Below are 20,399 nucleotides of genomic sequence, written 5' to 3'. Positions count from 1 at the left end.
GGAAGGCAAAGGTGAAGGAATAGGTTATTCCCCTATTCCTTCACTTCAGTGAAGCTTACAGCTAACAAAGGAATTTAAGTTTCATGCCGATAGCAAGGCAATGCAACTTTGAATTTAATCTACTTTTACTCAAGCAAATAAATTAGGCTTTCCTTGCCTGGTTCGAATTCTCAATAGTGCTTATGACCAAAAGACAAAATCACTAAATTGGTTGAAATTAGGTTGGCTGAAGTCTTGGAACACCTTTAAAAATGATACTTTCAAATAAATATGCAACTGCAAGCACTGCTTTAACCATGCATGTTACACAAATTATTCAGGAACATGATACATGGTAACTACTCATGACCTACAGGCATGTGGCCACTACACAAAACTTATAATAAACATGCACACTCCATTGACAACAGCTCTCGGAGCAACAGTTTTGAAGTCCAACGAGCCTTTATTATTCTGAGAGGCACCGAGAAACATCAACATATTTTCAACATGAAAATATTTCAACATGAAACAGCACGCAAAGAACTTTTGTATACAATGATATGTAGGCTGAATAAATAGAATGTGTTTCACTAAAAATATATTTCACTCGTAATGCTATCACAAAATGAGGAAATAAGCACAGCTTTGACTGCTGTAGTTTCTTTTGATAGTATGATAAAATGCTTTCACGATAAAAGGTAGATTAATACTGATAGAAAAGTATCAAATATTCACCGGCCTACATATGAACTTGTCATACAAATGAGACTCCACTTGACTAAACAATATACAGGCTACTAAACATGAATACCAGTTCTGTAAATGTTGAACAAAATGAGGAATGAGATTGATGAATCACTTTCTTTACGCGACCCATCAAAATGGCATATATGCAAAGTTTATGTTGGTTAAAAACACCGGTGTACTCGTATAAGTCATGAAGGCACACACGTACAAGGCTCATTGTGTGTTTAAAATCTGTATTTCCTGGCCGCCCGGTGCAGTGTGACACATTAAAATGACCTTTAGTTTCTGTGGCCAGGCAAAATGACCTAATAAGGCACAACCTTGCAGGGCACCTTCAGCAGTGTAAGTGTCAGTGGCCTTGCAAAAGGAATAAGGCAAAATACAAGCAGCAGACTGGCTTTGTCAGGACGAAAAGGCATTGAGGTGTCAATGGTAGTTGCGCACTGTGCAAACAATTGCATTCAAGAACACACGATGAGCACGACCATAGCTAAAAGAAGTGCTAAGTGACCGCTGAAGAACATCACACGGCACGACAGCAGACTGTGTGAACAGGCTGGCAAATAAGTTTCGATGCATGCGTCTGCACCATAAACTAACACAAGAACTGGTATAATGTACCGATTCCTTTCACTCAGTTCTATTCCTTTCACATCCACCACTTAGAGCGGCGATAATGCAGGTGATAATCCTGATGACAACATATGCGGAGCGCCACTCGGACCACTGATGAAGTATGAAAAGTAGGGGTGTGCGAATACTGAAGAGTAGATTTAGAATTGAATCATGAAAACAATGCTAAATATTGAATAGAATATCGAATATCAGAAAATTTGTAACATATAATGCTTACTAATTTTGGGCAAGAAAATATGGTGCTGTACATTCTTGGAAGTCTCCTAGCATTGTATAACAACAAGAATCTAGCAAGCTATTAGTAACATAGGTACATGGTACACATGCTCGGAAGTCTCCTAGCATTGCATAACAACAAGAATCTAGCAATTGCTAGATTCTACGTTACTATTACTATGTACCTACGTTACCGATATCTTAAGATATCGGTAACATAGGTACATAGTAATCAGGACATACAGTACAGTCTGCTCTTACTTAATGGAACACCAAATTAGTATGCTACCAATGATTACATACAGGTCAGTTCTAGTATATGAAAGTCTGGAAGATATTTTATCAATAAGATTTTTGTTAATAGAATCAAGTGCCTTTTTCCTCTGAAACATGAATTTGTAACGCTCCGTTGTACTGAATACCAATGAGGTCCTCAGTTTCATAGTGGTCCTATGTTTTGAGGCAATCTTTTATCTATTGTATGGAAAGTTTTGCTTTCCAGTTTTTCTCCAAAATGCAGATGGGCTATACCAATTTTGCAAGGTAGTTGCCCAGTCACACACACAATACATTAAAGCAATAGCTCTAGGGTGCCACTGCACACTGAAAATGATGAATTTAGAAAACATACCAACAACACTCCCAGAAACCTTTGATTCAGAACCTAAAGGAAGTAGACTGTGCTTACCCTGAAGAAATGCAATTCCAAAATATCTTCATGAAAGAATCCATGGCACAAAGGCAGAAATTTTCCCCAACGGAAAAGGCATGCCAATGTGGATTTATGGACGCTAACACACAGCTAATGAAGGAGATTCGTAATAGTTTGCAAGTTCAAGAAAATCAGATGTATATCGCGAGCAGGGACAAAGAAAGTAAATTTTAAAAAATGTAAAAATTAGATCCTACAATTAGAACACCCGTGCGATGATGACGGGGTCCCATCTACACACAGGAACCAATGTGTCCACCAGCAGTAGGCTGCAGCTAAGCTGCGCACAGTCAGCGGCGCATTTCACTCGACGGCCCCTGGATGCCAGATGCCCTCAGCATTGCTGAAAATATTGAGCTGGTGTCGTTTGAAAGGGTGAAAGGGCTGCCCATTTCAACAACCTGGAAGGGAACAGGAAATCTCAGATGACCTGCTCATCACACACACAGCCAAATAGCCAAAGAACTGGATAAAAATAGTACCAAAGTAAAATTTTATTCTATCATCAGTGCAGTGAGCGTTGTGTCATAAACGTCCTTTATTGATTGATAGATCCCCTGCTAAGCAATTACAGTCGAACCCACTTATAACAATATCCAAGTGCCACGAAAATTCTGTTGTTATAACTGGGTTGCTTGAAAAAAATCAAAATAGGGGAATGGCAGAGTTGTTGTGAGAAAAATATAATGGCGGGAGGCCAGTGCCCCTCCCCACCACCTTGCTCCATCCAGCTGCTGATTGCGTTCACTTGTTTAACTGCTTCCTGGGTGCTCCAACTGCGTGTAACAATCCGCAGCTGTCGGCATTAGAGAATGGCACTGCTATAACAACTGCAAAGAGGGTCATGGGTAGCAAGTGATGCGAGCTCTGCCGAGGCACTTTGGTGGCCCCAAAAGGGGCCTTTTAAAAAATGCGAGAAGGTTACCGCGGTAGCCCGTCAGCTTGAGAAATCCAGAAGAAATGCTGAAATGAGATTGCCACAAGCATCTTGTCACATACTTCTCACTTGCTTGCACAAGAGAACCCTATGTCCGTCAGCCTTGCATGCTTTACGCAAAGCTTGCAGACATCCTTTTCCAAGGCATCCAGGTGCTCCATGTAGTGCAGCGGAAGCTTCCTCGCAAAAACGAAGCACCGGAGGGACTGAATTATCTGCCGGGCCTCCTGTGAGCCTGTGAGGACAACGTTGAGGCAGCCTGCCCTACTACATCATCGCTGCCGTCGTGACCGTCGCTATCCTATGCAAGCACGTTCGGGACAATCACCTCATCGGTTAGAAGCACTTAATTCCCAAATCTATAGTCGTGCGCTTTCTTTTCAGCGGCAAAGTCGTGCACTACCGATGATCAGCAGGAGGATCAGCCACCTTCCGTTTTGGCGGCGAGTCAAATGAGGCTGAGAAACCACGTGGCCAGGAATGATTTCGACGCAGACGAATGTGAGCGATTAAGCTGTTTGCAGAACTGCGCTGAACGAGGGGCCAGTGAGCAAACTGGGAGCAGCGCAGTTGGCGCAGTCCACTCGTGTTTCAGAGGGTGCAGCCCATTCCTGTTCGGAGGGGTAGAAAGGTGGCGAGAGAGAGGCGCTCGGAGAAGGCTGGAAAATGAGCGCGTAGCGGCTGTCGAGGTAGCAGGCCATCGTTGAGCAGCTTGAATTCCTCGTTTTCTTTTTTTCTTTTTTCTTTTCAAGGATTTCGCATTTCACTACTTTTCGGCACGGGCACCCAGCAGCCAGACTTCATCATTACAACCGATAATGTGGCATCGGGGCATTGTAGTAAGCAGGTTATTTCCCCATAGAAAACATAGCAAAGTTAACGGTGCAGCAGCTTTTCAATGTTATAACCAATATATTGTTAAAATTGGTATCATTATAAGTGGGTTCGACTGTATAACTAGGAAACAGTCACGAGAGCAGGAGAGGCTACGCCTGCTCTTCGTCTGTCCACGCTTCCTTCCAAATCACGTGCAGCATGCATGTTACCAGCATTCCTGACAGGACAGTAGCAAGTGGAGATTTTTCGAGTGTGGAAATGCAATCAAGACAGATTACAATTATTGTTTGAGGGCAAATATAAGCCCCAAAAGGTGTAAGCTTTTATTAGAGTGTATAGGCCCTGTATGTCCTTGTTTTAAATTAAACTGTAGTGCACTCACTGAAGTAAAGCACAGCCAACAAAATTTCACATATACTTCGTTATAGCTAATAATTCTTAGTATCAAAAGTTAACTATGTCGAAGTTACACTTCTCCAGGAATAAACTTTCTAAGCTACACCTCGTACAGGCCTCAGAAAATTTTTTTTTTTGGGATACTAAGGGTTCGTATCAAAGCTGCCATGTTTGAGAATCTCATCCAGCCCACGCACAGTACAGAGTGAGCCACCCACCTGTCCTGCGTCCAGCACAATAACCATATCGCAGCTGAGAACCGAGTGCAGCCTGTGTGCTATGGTCAAAACAGTGCAGTCCGCAAAGGTCTCCTGCACCGTTTGTTGGATCAACCGGTCTGTCTCGGCATCCACCGATGCTGTGGCTTCGTCCAAGACTAAAATCTGAAAGCAAAGAAAAAAATAACATAGCTTGAGAAGCATGTAAAATCATTTCACTGCAATGAAAATGATGTCTGAACAAAACACAAACAAGCAGCGACAGCGGCAACTGTTGTCACGTTGAGAAAATTTTAGTTCTTGACCCCAAAATGATGGAACACATTATCATGCTTTGAAAAAGAAAAAGGTAAAGAAAGAAAGAAAGAAAAACGTGCTGATTTGGGCACAATGTTTCTTTTGCCAGTGACTCATCTGTTTCAAGATCATGCAATACGAAATTGCCTATAACCTGCTGTGCTTGCAGGCGTGTGTGTTCCTCTCCACATGTGCAACATGACACTGGCCCCAGAATCTGGCGTGCATGACATGCTGCTTTTGCAGCTGCTGTGATGACTAGCATTAAAAACGCCACCCCCACCCCCCAAACCTACTACTATACATACAGTTAGCCTTACTTCCTTTGAATATGTTACCCTGAAGCATATAGTGGAATCTTAATGTTGTCAGGCACATCAATTAAGCAAAATTTATTATTGAAAATTTTTTATTTTTATTTTGCAGTTTTTGTCTTGTCAACAGCTTTTTATTTTTGCTGTGATGCAGTGAAGTAATTTTGTTTTGCAGCGTTATATTAATGAAGAAGTCACGCCCTTGCAATGCATACTTCATACCAACCCGAACCAAGACATACCGACTGCATGCATACAAGCAGAGTTAGCAAGATACTGTTCCATGATCTGTACTACTCTTTGAAGTATAGGTTCTTTGTACCAGGTTTACATATATACTCTATTACTTTGAAGTATTTCTCCTGCTGAAGTAAATGCAACTTCAGGCAGTGGACACCACAGTGACATGGCAGATTTTCAGGGATGTGTTGAGTCACAAAAGAGGAAGAAAAGAGATGCTTGCAAGCACAGCACAATTGATGCACTCGTCTCGCGCTCTTGAAGGCCAACTGGACTAGCGGCACACAGTGCTGCTTCGTCCCCAGGTCACTACTACTATCACGAGTCGTCATCGAATCGTAATCCGTGACAGCCAAAAACATCCCCAAAAGTGAACAGCAAATCTTGCTGTCCTCAGAGAACAAAAATGCTTCAAGGCTGAACTTCCCAAAAGCTGCAATGAGAACACATGTGAATGTTAACATTGTGCTCGTCACAGACAGCACAAGACTTGTTTCCCACCTTGTTGTGGCGCAGCATGGCTCTGGCCAGGCACAGAAGCTGTCGTTCGCCGACGGAAAAGTTGTCTCCATTCTTCTCCACGACACATTCAAGTTGCTTGTCTTCTTTTTCAATCTGCCCAGTAGAATAACAAACGATGTGTATACAGCATGTCGACCATTGTTAAAGGGACACTAAACAGAAAAAATTTAAACCTGATGGAGTATTCGTTCAACAAAACACTACTTTACTTCAGTAATAGGTTGAATACAGTTTAGAAGAAAAAATGAAAGTCTGCGCCGAAACTTCAAAATCGGTACGGAAGTGTAACATCACAAATTTCAACATATTTTCTCGCATTTTGGCTGTTCTGGCATAGTGGAAAAATTCTCCAAACTTGTTAAGTTCAGCCTTTGGCTCTTTCACAATACGATGCCAGTTGATCTTTACCAACAAAAACTTAACAAGGCCTCAAAAGACGCAGTCAGAATCTATGATGTCGTGTCTGGCTGGTGCGGGAACCTCAAGGTGGCGGTGTGCTTATTTCATTTTTGCTTATTTTCTGGTTTACCGAGCCTCTTCTCACGGTAGAACGATAACTTGCAATTTCTCATTTGTAATAATCTGTAATTGTAGGAGGATAATTTACTAATACAGCTCAAATTGTTTTTCTACTTAGTGTCCCTGAGCACATAAATATACAAACCAACATAATGTGAACATATCGTGAACTTCAATAAAAAGAGAGAGAGAGGTTTGATATGGTGCATTACATAGACCTATAATAGCAAAGAATTATTGCCGAGGCCTTTTGTGTTGAAACTGAGCTATGGCCAGTCCCGAAGTACAAATTTGGCGTTCCCTTTCAGAATTGATCGCACTGTAAACTGTGCACCAAGCACGGGCGGACATATGCCGTGTACACTCTGTGCAGCACGCGTTTCCCTTGTACAGAAGCAAAAGCTTCACTATGGCTAAGCCTAAAGGCGCAGCACACATTCTCTTCCTGCATTCTGAACAAAAAGCCTTTGTGCTCCCCAAACTATACGAATCAGTTACTGCAGCATGATAAGAAGCATGGACAAGCATACCTTTGCCTTTAAATGTGCTCTTTCTAGGACATCCCAGAGCTCTTCATCTGTTTTCCGATTTGCAGGATCCAGGTTGTATCTGTGCAAGGTAAGCACAATGCAGCATAAGTTATTCGCTTGCTGGCAACTACTTCTTTCAGCTTCTTTTCTACAGTGCTAAGCAAACACCTTTAAAGTAGACAATTAGAGCCTTCCACAAAACTCCATTTACCTTAAGCAAAGTTCACTAATACTATGCCTCAAAAAATTTCATGGGGTGCACAAAAAATGCAAAGTAGCATGGTGGACTCTCTATAAAATTAACGTGATGGTACATTGGAATTCTGCATGTTTCGTAAGAAGTTCAGCTTGGAAGAAATGCACTGAATCACTGGTAGATTCAATAAAGTTTTCCAAAACTGTTTAGCCTATTTAAACAGCAGGTCATGGTCAAGCGATCCATCGTATTTCACACACGCACACACATGCACACACACATACGAATGCACGCACACACATATTTATACAGTAATGAACAGTACTCCTGAAAAGTTCAATTACAGAGCTGCGTGCAATTTATCACACACGAACACACCTGACAGTGCCCTGAAAGAGCACGGGCTCCTGCGGAATCACAGCTATCGAAGAGCGCAGCTCATGGAGCCCCAGAGTACTGATGTCGATGCCATCCAGCAAAATGCATCCAGACTCCAGCTCCTTCATTCGCATCAGCGCCACCAGAATGGATGATTTGCCTGTGTTGACACAAACATTGCACTTTAATGCCGAACTCTTGTAGCAGCACCTACAATAAATAAACTTAATTTTAAGAGAGGATCAAGGGTCTGAGATATACACAAATGGCCTACAATTTCCAAAAGAAGTGCCTGCCACACAAAAAACGTGTTTATCGCAATACATATCAAGCCCCTCCATCATGGGAAACTTAGTGCAAGACATTAGGCTAGGTAGGAAATGTAAAATTTCAACTAACTAATGGCCATTTACAGTAGTTTGCAAGCTTACTAAAAACGCTTTAAGCGTCAGCACAATATACATACTGAGCCTTCGTTTCATGAAATTTTGTGCAAGGCATCACACTACAGTCGCCGACTGATTTTTTGGACTCCACAAATTCGGACACGTTCGATTATTCGGTCTGCTTTGCGGTCTGCTTTGTCGAGGTTGCAGTGATGCAAGCGGCATGCGGAAACGTCGCGTCAAGTGTCCAATGGTGCTGACAGTGCCTGCGCAGACTGCGCTGTTGAATGCCGCCAAGCGGGTTCCGGGAGTACCTAGGATTTGTTGCTTTCCGATGTGCTCCCTACCAACGCCGAAAATGTTCTGCTGAGACCTGCGCAGTAGTTGCATTGCGATTCCGGACACCGTCTCATTTGACAGTTTCACAGGTGCTTACACTGCTGTACTGACATGCGCAGAGCTTGACGACAGCGAGATCATTCGTCAGGTTTCTGCTGCACTGCCGGACGATGACTCTGAGTCAGAAGATGACGCACCATGTGCTACGCTGTCGTCGCATTCGGAGCGTGTACAAGCAGTGACTGTGCTTTCAGCCGCCTATAGTGACCGTACGACCCTCTCAGAGATTCAGGCTTATCTGACTGCGCATAAATGGAACAGCGTGCAACGGTGCATTCACGATTTCTTCAAGCCTACTGCCAAGCCCAAATAAGTGCGTGGAAAAAAAGGATTTCTTTTTTTTTTTTTCTTAATCTGCTTTTTCAGACACCTGCTTATTCGGACATTCCCGCAGTTCCCATGAGGTCTGAATAAATGGTCGGCGACTGTAGTTGGAAAGTGTCAAATTTGTCTACTAGGCAAGTAGTTCACATGAATAATGTAAATGCCTTCCATGTAAGGATGCTTCGTTGCAGCTGTTCCTACAACATGCACAGGTCGCAAGGCAGTTTCAAGTGCCATTTTCAAACCCCGCAAGAGTCAAACAGCTCCTACTCCCTCCAGGACATTACTCCTTGGGCCGTCACTTTCAGAGATAGTGTCACTTTAGCAACATTTCGCGTGACTAGCACCAGGCGCATCGGCATCAGGTGACGGCGTTCCTCACACTGTACCAAGACAGTATGCTCAGTATTGTGCCAGGAATGTTGTCACCTGTAGAGGCTAGTTACCTGAAATCTCGCAAAAAGTGGAAGTATTATCCCTGCAAGTTATTGCCCCCAAAGGTACCTAGCACCCCATTTCTCTGCTACAGTAATCAGGACCAGCTTTCAGAAACGCAAAAACCAGAACGAGACCTTTGGCTCACCTGCGCCGGTGCGGCCGACGATGCCCACTTTGTGACCCCCACGTGCATGGAAGCTGATGCTGTGCAGAACTAGGGGCAGTCCGTCACGGTAGCGCAGGCACACCTGCTCGAAGCGCAGGTCCCCTTCGCTCGGCCAGCCTTTGAGCTCTCCACAACTCTGCACGTGTTGGGGCGCCTCCTCACTCAGATCCTGCACCGAACAGGGCAGGCTGTTTTGTTCGCACCCTCGTGAAGAAACTGGGAGCACTTTTGCCAGAGGGAGCAAAGCATTGACAGCAATGGCTAGCACAGGTTCGGAGGACCGCTGCTTGTGATCCCTGCTCTTTCTTTTTCTCAGCGTTGACTTGTGCCTCAAGAGGTGCCCATCGCTCAGCCACATCTCAAGTTTGGGTTTTAAACTAGAAGTTGTAAGGCGCCATTCAGGCAGCATCCTTTGTAAGAATTTTTTAAAGGGGCTTTAGTAATGGCATATATAGAAGTGAAAGAAACATTGCGATGCAATGGTGCGAGTAGGTCAGTCGCTCTCCTTGCATCAGATGTCTTCTCCTATTGCCTCGGCCAACACCTGCACATGAAATTCTTATACTGCCTTCTCTATTGTTAAAGCCAAACACCCATTCGAGGTTTTGCCACGACCCCTTGTCTCTTTTGTTTCCCACTCCATTTTTTTCCTTTCTCTGAGCATTTTGTGGGGTCTGCATTCTAGAGTTCTTTGCATCATTTATGGCTATTTGCTTGCTCCTGATGGCACGTGTGTCGTGTAGGAAGAGTGACTTCTTTAGGAAGGCAACCTTGTGAGCTTTTGTTTGAACTTTCAGCTGCTTTTGCAGCACACATCATCGACCTTGCCACAAATAGGTACAATTTGAGTAACAGCATCAGCACATGGTAACATGATCCCACTGTAGGCTCTTTCTTTATCCCTTTTTCAGTGTTCCGTTGTTGTTTTTTCCTGTCATTTCAGGACCAATGCGATTCTTAAGCTCGACAAGGGCACTGAAAGCACATGATGAACTTAAGATGTTTTTTGCTAAGCAATAATCTGGCATTGTAGAATACTGGAGTGAGTCTTTTATCAGTCAACACATGTACTCTTGTTTTGAAGGCAGCTGTTATTAGTGGCAGTTTTTTCCCTTTTGGTTTATGCACATGCACACTGAACTCTATATATTTTCAATTTTCACACAGTAATGATTTAAAGAGAGTAAGCACTGTCTATGCCATGTATAAACTGTGTAGCTATAATAATAAGTATGACTCAACACCAGCTCATCTGGTTTTTAATTCGTATTGTCTACAGAGCCTTGCTAAACAGAACGCAGTTAAAAAAGAAAACATGCTACATCACGGTGGGTCAATTTCTTTTAAGCAATAGCTATTAAGTTTCAAATACAACAAGGAAAAAAAAAAATCAGCACAATAAAATACACTTGCTGGCTTAATATGTAAAGTGCTATAAAGCTTCTAGACAGCTGAAAACCATTATGACTGACACGGCAGCCATTGTCATTCAAAACAAATAGCATATACAGCCAATTTCATTCATTAACATTTCACCCATTCTTTTCATTGCACCTACTAAGCAAGCACCTCATCACAAAGTTGCTCTGCCCGTGATGACTGCAGTAATTTTCCTTAGCTAAATTTGTCACTCACCTGGCAGTACTCATGAATTCTTTCCATTGAAGTAAGCCTGGCTGACAGTTCAGACTTCAGCCTCATAATGAAAGGTATAAAAGTGCATACCTGCAAAGACAGAAAGCACAGTCAAATATCTTAATCGTGTGCATAATTGCTCAAGCCACACCTTTCACACGACTTAGCATGTGTTGTGTGTGCTGGTACGACATATTTGGAAGTTAAAAAATAGTGCAAATGAGAAAGGAGCCCACTTTTTTTTCACTTTCTCATAAAATTTATCAATTTTACACCAGCATTGTTTGAAACGTACTAGAAAGTAGTAAAATGAAAGAACAAAAACAAGGCCCCCCTCCACAAACTCTCATCCAAGTGCCAATAAGCAAACAGCCATCACTGCGGTGTTTGTCTCAGTAACATGCCAATCACTATTAGTAGTGCCAGGTGCCCAAGTCCCAGCCTATGATGAACTACTCATGTAAGCATGCAAAATTGTGTGAACTCAGGCCCAGACTCATGCTCATGTCAGTGCTTACAGAGTTACACACAGCAAATAGTAATTTATCCCCCAATCCTGCACAACTAAGTGCAATTTTATGTCAAACCTATCTTATCCTGTGAGACAAGATGCGAGGAGCTATAGGTGAACTAATCCTGTAATATTGTATAGACTCGTGTAAAGGCCACACTTTTTTCACAATTTTGACGAAGTACGACCCTTACAGGGGACTGAACTTTTTGGTCAGAATGGTGTCGGCACAGCCGGCGACTAATGCACATCCAGGATCCCTGAATATACCATTGCATCAGAGGTCAACGGGCAGCTCTCGCCATCTAGTCAGGGTACGCAGAAGTGCGCAGTGTGCGAAAATTCGTCGATACCCGTGCACGGCATCGGTGCACCAAACACAATTGCTTCTACAACAGAAATTTTTATTTCCAAATTTTTGGCTGCTAAGTTGGAAGTACAGCCCTTACATGGGTACAGCCATTACATGAGTCTATATGGTAATTATTATAAAACCATTGTTTCCACCCTGAGTTGCTGTTTGGGCTTCTGATATGATACTGTTGCTCATTTCCACTTCCTACTACATCAAATGGGAAGCCTAACAAACAGCAGTATAGCATCAATGAACAGCTCTTAAAGGTACCTTGAGGCAAACTTTGCATTAAGGCTCAATGATGCTTCACACCTCAAAGACAGTCAAAAATATCATTCTACGGGCTCTTCTTAAAGCATATATTAAAAACAATAAACACTGTTGTGGACAAGTCTCTCTCTATTCAAACTTCAGTAATTGTTCTCATATACTAAATTACATAATTACAGACTTCATCACTTCAGATTACAAACTGCTGGCCATATCTACACTTCAGGAAATGAATAGGAGGAAGTGTCTAAAACAAACCTGGACACTCCATACACTATAATGACACCTCAAACATTTCCAGAAGCACTGATTCATACTGTTGACAAGTTGGTGCCAACACATACTGGAGTTAGCTCCTGACCATTCATACCTCTGACACCGAAAATTTTGTGGAACAGAAACAGCTCTGCTTTTGTGGTATGCTGATTCAAGTACAACTGGTGATGACGGTTTTGTGCTGAAACCATGGCCTCTACCATTGCATTGCTGTACGAATAGCACACTGTGATCTAGGAAGCCATGCAAAACTGTCACACACGCAATGTTTCCTCTCAGTGTTAGGCAGTTGGAGAGTAATTAGCGAAATCAGGATTAAGTGATTGTATGACTTCGACACCTGTTCCAGCTGCAATGAGCATAACATGTTCATAAGGCTATAGCTCCATTTCTCTGCTCTCATTGCTGTATGTCATTAACTTGCATTACTCTAATAGAGCCAGAAAATGCGGTTTGAGCACCAGCTATGTAACAACTGGCAGTGCGATAACCAAAATAAAAGCAAAAGCTACAAGCTTATCATCTATGCTACCCTCTTGTGTATAGCAGTGTAAAATAAATAATGAAAGCAACATACAGAAAAGACAGAGGCAAGCATGAGGCCTGCAAGCCCAGTGCTGACACTCTGTCGCATGATGACCACAATGAAGGCCGCAGCCGCGACCATGCAGATGCCCACAAATTCCATGCGCAGCGTGAACCATCGAGAGGCCAGGTGGAACACCACGTGCGCTACAGATTGCTTGTTCACCAACTCGTACATTCTGCAATGCATGCACATATACAAAGATGACAGTTACTGCTCAGGCATTGCTCTACAGTCTCTAAACGTGAGCCTAAACCTTTGCTAAGCATGTGTACATACATCTGAACTTCCTTACAACGAAGTTACATCTGACACATAATACCTTGGTAATATACAATATTTGTTATAAGCATATGGATTGATACCAGCAGGAAAAAATTCACCGTAATGCTGAACTTTTAAACAGGATGCTTTTTTTAGTTTTGTGCCACCTTTTGCACAGACTGTGTTGCACAGCTCTTGCCGAGTCTGCAACCGCAGGTAGTGCGCGTCTCTGCCACAAACATGCGCAAGTCACTGTCACTGTCAAAGTCACTGTCTAGTTTCAAAAAGCTCTGTCTTTTCTCATACCAGTTAACCCTTTCGGACGCCACTTGATCCTGTTGATTGAAAGCTTGCTTTCACCGCATTTCTTGCATCTTTAAAATCATAGATAATCTACAGCTGCAGAAAAGATTAACAATTTTCAATTGTTTAGAGAGTTTTGTCAAGTTTACAGAATGTGCTATGCAAAAACTCACTACAAGAGCATCAAAAATGAGGACTGTGGGGATGCGCGACTCTCACGCATCCCCTGATATGCTGTTTTCCCGCACGGCTCGCGTGGCCTGGCGCCCGCGGCGCTCGGAGTGGTACAAGCGCGGTGCGAGAGATGGCGCCACCGTCGCGGCGGGGTTACTCGGGCGCCGAGAGACAGGCGCTTGGGGTCTTTCCCGGCGGGTCGGGCGCACGGCGTGGACGTTCCACGCGCGCGCGGCGACCCATGCTTCTGCGAGACCGCCTCGCGTGGCGGCCATCGAGCGCGCCTCCGTTGGCGTGACCGAACACGCGAACGACCAGGCGTTGGGATCCAGCATGGGGCGAACATATTCGCTCGCAATGCGGTCGCGGTAAGTCGGACTTCTAGATTTGTCGCGCGCCCATCGGCATGTTTTGGGGATAGCAACTCGGCTAGCAGGCATTGATCTATGAAAGGTGCAATAAATGCCCTTGTGACTGTTTGCACTACTGTGTTGTCGTTCCTTTGTCCCAAGAGTACGGAGGAGAAACCCTTATCTCCCACAGGACATAAACTATTTCGTGTTTTGAAAAGTTTCAAAAGCACTTATCCGGCCACTTGAAACTTATGCCTGGTGCACCACACTGTGAAAAACAATGAAAGAAGTGAACCTGCTACATACAACCTACTGACACCAAGCAGAGAGACCCAACCATCCACCTTCCCACTCACTTTCCTAAAACATTCTACACATTATTCAAAATTGCAGTACAATTCCAATCATAAGTGTTTCAAGATGTATGTGACACAGTTTAAATATCACTACTTTCATCGGCACTTTTGCTGTTGATGCACTATCTTGCTGTGCACATTTGTGTACACAGCGTCTGAGAGAACTAATGGACATCCATACTACTAATTGTAACTCGATATTGATATTGTATAGGGGTTCAGCCCTGGAATTAACAAATATAACATACAGCCAATCTATTAGGCTGCTCAGCTGGTGCAAGCATTGGTTACCCTGGCACTACCACTCTCTCAGCACGTTCTCTCTCTACTACAGAGTAAATGAAATAACTTGCAACAAAGCTTGAAACAAAAGAGCACAGAATTGACAGCATATAAGTGCATGCATACAGTAAAACCTACATTTAATGAAACCTGACACCAACATAATAGTTCTGCGGAAACCCGCAAGCTGGAGAGAAGTAATTAAGGGAAAATGACACATCCACCCAATGGTAACAATTGCTACAAAGGAAACCCATACAGGTTCCTTGAAAGAAAAGCCTCGCAGTTGAACAAAAATGTTTCCTGGTCCAGGTCTTGAATCCGGGACCACTGCCTTCAGGGGCAGCCGCTCTGCCATCTGAGCTAACTGGGCGGCTAGCAGATGGAAGGCCAAGCTGAATTTGTCAACAACTCGAAGCAAAGGCAAGTGTTTGACGTAATAGTGCTGTGAGAACCCACCAGGTGGAGAGGAACCTGTATGGGTTTCCTCTGTAGCAATTCCTTTGTAGCATTTGCTACGATTGGGTGGATTTCTCATTTTCCCTTAGTTAAGAAACCTTATATTGCGAAATTTTAGAATTACTGAAGTGCTTTCCATCCTCTGGCATGCAATTATAGCACCTAATGCATTAAAGACATCAAAGCAAGCGAGTCATTGTCTCATGCAACTCATCATATTGCCTCAGTTAACAAAGTTCTAGGGCAAATATTGGTAAAGAAATGGTTCACAGGAAGCATATTGTGCTCAAAATTCCTAGAAATTTATTCACGTACTGCTACAGTAAATACAGTACTATGCCAATTAGAGTTGGGCCATTTTGTAACATGAAACAGATGCTTCCTTACAAGTAAGTTGTAACAGGCTCACTATCTGCGATAAGCGCACACACCCGCAGCTGACAAACCCCATACAGGTAAAAATTCTATCTTTAGTTATTCTTGAACAAATAATATGTTATTTGCATTAGTATTTAGGCTTTTTCAGTTTAACAAATTCTTGATTTAGCAAAACAGTTCTGAGGTCTCAGTGACTTTGTTAAATTGTGGTTAAACTGCTAACAAAAGCATAAGAGCAAGAAAAGAAGAGAAAAAATATTGGGCAGGAACCACCAGATGACCACTGATAGCAATAGCTTCTTGGTAGACCTGCTGAGACATGCTGCTGGGATTACACCGTATTACAGCAGTTATCTGTTCGCGATAATACCGACGCCTTAGAAATTCTCGAGTTAGCTTTTATTGATTAATGCTACGAGGCATGTGGCCACTGTGATGCTGCACTATCTCCAGGAACAGCCCGCATTACAAACCACATTAAAGAAACACGTGTGGAGGACACGTAACATGTGCTGGTACCAGGACTGGCTCACCAGTTCACAACCTTTGATTATGCTACTTCTGGGATTGGCACAGTTTACTCAACCAGACAGCTGTCCACACTAGGTGGGCATTAGGGCATACCTGCCAACCTGCGCACTTTATAAAGGGGCCCTTAAACACTTTTTGAACATAGTAAGAAAGCATTTCTGATCTGTATAAGAGGCTCCTGTGAACATGCGAGTCAAACATTATTGCACTGCATGAAGCAGGGAATTTGTAATCTTGTGTTGAAAACAGCTAAAAGTTGACTTCCGCAATGTAGTCATGCAGCATCATCACACCCGATGGCCATGCAATGCATCGGCATTATTGCAACAGATCAAATCACGTGCACAACGAGAAAGCAGGCCGAGAGAGACACCCATGAACTTGCTAATGTGGAGCGGGTAACACGCCTGTGCACCCATACGCAACTGAGTGACCAGCAATTGTGTATGGTTCTGGGATTTTCACCATATCCACATCGCTACCGCTCACCGCTAGGTGCATGTGTCTGCTTAGGCGCTATTTAAGGCCTGCTAATAAGGACATTGCACAATTACCGGCCCTGCCGCTATGCTAAGATTACTTGATGGAATATGTTAAGTATTTACAGGCAATTTAGACCAAGTGAAATTTCATTGCTTTTGGCCTTTAATAGTGAGGCCATTCTATGATTAGTTAGAAAAATGTTTCAGGGCCCCTTTAACATTTGAAAAAATCCTGCAGAAGCAACGAAGACAGGGGAGGGGGTAAAATAGTACACAAAGGCCCACTAACTTTGTAAGACACACGTGCATTGACAATGTTTTACCTTTAAACAAAGCACACAAGCAGCAGCAAACTTGGAACAGCAGAGACTGAGAAGTAACACTGTTTTTAGATCACAGCGTCACTTTCAGCAACTCCCTGCTTCAGAAACTTGTCTGAGTAAACTGGCTCAAAGCAAGTACCTCTCTGGTATATGGTGTGATGTGCTACGACAAGAGAGCTGCACAGGCGCATTACACAATTTTTTTAGTATGCATTTTCTAACAATGTGTTGGAACAGAGCGAAAACAAAAACGAGAAACGAGAAAAAGAATAAAATGATATTCTTCACCAGAACAAAAACGTAATCGAAACATTATTTACTATTTTGTTTCAGAGCGAAACCGAAATATTTTTGGTCGGTTTTTTGGTTCAAGGGGAAAGTCGGCAATCTGAAAACTGACATCAGGCAACGTCAGAATCAGTGTATTTCAGTGTTCTGCATAAGCGTGTATCTCAGGCAGGGACAGTGGGGACAGTGCAAGTGGTAGCCGGCGGAGCACTCTACAAATCTAAGCCTACTGGTCAGTGCACTAGCAGATCGGCATCATAGCAATACCCAGGGCTTGCGCGCTGAAGAGCTTATCGTTTCGTTTTCTACAGGTTCAACGCCTTGCTACTGAATTCTTATCATTTGTTTGTGTTCATATAAGTTTGTTTTATCGGAACAGAGGTCTCACATTTCGCCGAGTACACTCGATGACATGCTGTTTCTGAGATCACGCTCTCAGTGCCTTGACTCAAGTCACTGAGTGTGATCTCAGAATTAATAATGTACTTGTAAGGAAGATAACCAACGTGCGCACAGAGTCAGCAGCATCGGCAGCATCAAGCGCGTGGCAGAGGCTCGAGCTCGAGCCTCTGCCCTCGGCCTCTGCCATCGGAACCTGCCAGTAGCCTGACCGCAAATCCAGCGAAGAAAAGAACTCGGCTCCCTGCAAACAATCCAGAACATCATCGATGCGTGTTAATTGGTAGACGTCCTTCAGCGTGATCTTGTTCAACCATCGAAAATCAACGCAGAAGCGGATGGAACTGTCCTTTTTTGTGACGAGGACCACGGGAGAGGCCCATGGGCTTTGGGAAGGTTGAATGACGCCTCAACAGAGCATGTCATCGACCTGGTCTGCAATGACGCGACGCTCCGTAGCGGACACGCGATATGGTCTTTGTCGCAGCGGTGAGTGAGAGCCAGTGTCGATGTAATGCTCGACCATCGATGCACGGCCGAGAGATGTTTGCGCAACATCGAAAGAACTGCGGAAGTGCGGAAGGACTGCGAGAAGTTGAGATCGCTGCAAATGCGTCAGATCTTCGGCGATGAATGGGCTGAACACACCAGTCCATGTTGAGTCGGGTACGGAGAGGGCACTAACTTCATGGACAGCAGTAGAAGGCAATTCGTCGAGGACGGAGACAATTTGTGTTGAATCGACTGACGCGACGTAACCAAGGCATTCGTGGCGGAGCAGTGATAGCAGCGATGAAAGATGATTGTAAATGGGCATTGTGCTAACACCGGCGGCAAAATCAAGAGCTGCAAAAGGCAAAGGAAGCGCTTTTAGGGTAACAATGTGATGAGAGGGCATGAAGAAGACCGTCCCGTCTGATATAGTACTACAGAAGACTGGTACGAATGCTTAAGAGCACCGGGGAATACAGGTCTTCGTTCACGACAACTTTAGCGGCAGGATGAGCATCGACGGAGGCCACGACACCAAGGCGGAAAAGTTCAATGTCAGCCTGAGTGCAATTGATGATGGCATTGTGGCGTGAGAGATAATCCCATCCTAGAATAACGGCGTGGGAGCACAATGAAAGAACTATGAATTCAATCGTGTACAAAACATCCTGTATGGTCACACGGGCAGTACAAGCAGCGGTAGGGCAAATGGGTTGAGCACTCGCCGTTCGAAGCGACAATCCAGACAGAGACGTCGTCACTTTGCGAAGCGAATGGCAAAACCTGGCATCCATAACTGAAATAGCGGCACCGGTATCGACGAGGGCGACTGTAGCGACATTTTCGATAAACACATCAATGACATTGGCAGGTAAAGGAGGAGGACTTCGGCATGTCGACACTTGCGCAATTCTTGCCTCAGGGACTGCGTCGTCTAGTTTCCCTCTTCGTTAGCGATGGGTCGCCGACGCATAGGGGAAAGCGATCGGCGACGTGGAGAGGGTGATCGGAGGCGTTCGAAGCGAGGACGGCGATCAGTCTGGGAGCGAGCTGGTGATGGGTCGAAGGGTCTGTAAGGTGCATTTGAATCAGGCGGCACATAGGGCGCTCGGCGATCATCATCGAACGCCTGTGATCGGCGGCGGCAGAACCTTGCGACATGACCAGGATACCTACATGCGAAGCATATAGGGCGATTGTCCGGCGTACGCCATGGGTTAGCGACGCCAATGTTGGTCCAGGAGACGGGAGGGGGAGGGTGTTGCACAGGCTGCTGGAAGTGACACACGGGCACAGTGCGAGGGGCCATTGCAGCAATCGTAGCATAAGTGACTGGTGTAGTTACGACATCCTGCTGGCGAACAGCTGGCAGCTCTTCCGCAACCTCTTCATGGATCACGTTATGGAGATGAAACGGCAAAGTGCTGGCAGACTCCTGAGTAACGGACACCAGAGATAGCTGTTGTGCGACTTCTTCACGGACAAAATCCTTGATTTGGGTTATCAAGGAGGGTTATTCTTGGCCGGTGGTCAGGCTGCAGAGTGACGCCGCATTTGGAGTGGGATGTCGCCTTGTCAGAGCTCGCTGCTTACGTAATTCGTCATAGCTCTGGCACAAGCTGATGACGTCGCCAACAGTGCGCGGGTCCTTGGCCAGAAGCATCTGGAACGCGTCATCATCGATTCCCTTCATGACGTGCTTGATCTTTCCCGCTTCCGTCATGGCAATGTTCACGTGCCTGCACAAATCTAGAACGTCTTCTATATAGCTGGTGAATGTCTCACCCGTGTCCTGTGCGCGTGTGCGCAAACGCTGCTCAGCTCGGAGTTTCCTGACGGCGGGTCGGTCAAATACTTCTGTAATCGACGTCTTGAACGCCGACCACGTTCGGATATCCCTCTCGTGATTTCTGAAGCAGAGACTGGCCACGCCCGCGAGGTAGAATTATACGTAAGCCAGTTTGTCCGAGTCATTCCATTTGTTGTGAACGCTCACCCGTTCGTAGAACGACAGCCACTCTTCAACGTCGTCGTCGGTTCCGCTGAAGATGGGAGGCTCACGCTGGCGAACGGTGCCAGCACAAGGGGCGGGTGGCGATGGAAGAGTCTGCTGGTCGGCGTCCGGCATGGCGGAGGGTAGCGTCCGAGAACGGCGTTCCAGGATGGTAGCATGGAACGTTACTCAGCACCTCCACCACTTATAAAGGAGATTTATTGGGGTTCGTAGCGACCACCGGTTCTAGCATGCACCGAGCAGTTCCCGAGCTCGAGCCTCTGCCGCGTGCTTGATGC

General features: G+C 44.6%; 1 protein-coding gene across 2 annotated transcripts in view; it reads right to left on the bottom strand.

Annotated features, from left to right (window-relative positions):
* Positions 1–420: 420 nt before the first annotated feature.
* Positions 421–20,399, bottom strand: part of LOC126520793 (ATP-binding cassette sub-family C member 5-like) — a 60,057-nt gene continuing 40,078 nt past the window's right edge. For both annotated transcript variants that reach the window (XM_055063449.1, XM_072287152.1), the window contains 8 exons: positions 13,015–13,201; positions 11,026–11,115; positions 9,370–9,559; positions 7,678–7,837; positions 7,104–7,182; positions 6,034–6,147; positions 4,682–4,846; positions 421–2,694 (listed from right to left, as the gene is read on the bottom strand). In XM_055063449.1, the coding sequence (XP_054919424.1) occupies positions 2,584–2,694; positions 4,682–4,846; positions 6,034–6,147; positions 7,104–7,182; positions 7,678–7,837; positions 9,370–9,559; positions 11,026–11,115; positions 13,015–13,201 (1,096 nt within the window). In that variant the 3' untranslated portion in view covers positions 421–2,583. The remainder of the gene's footprint in view (positions 2,695–4,681; positions 4,847–6,033; positions 6,148–7,103; positions 7,183–7,677; positions 7,838–9,369; positions 9,560–11,025; positions 11,116–13,014; positions 13,202–20,399) is intronic.

Source organism: Dermacentor andersoni, chromosome 3 (genome assembly GCF_023375885.2).
Source record: "Dermacentor andersoni chromosome 3, qqDerAnde1_hic_scaffold, whole genome shotgun sequence".
Lineage (NCBI taxonomy): Eukaryota > Metazoa > Arthropoda > Arachnida > Ixodida > Ixodidae > Dermacentor > Dermacentor andersoni.
Note: the sequence above shows the minus strand (reverse complement) of the source record. Positions and strands in the feature narration are given on the sequence as shown.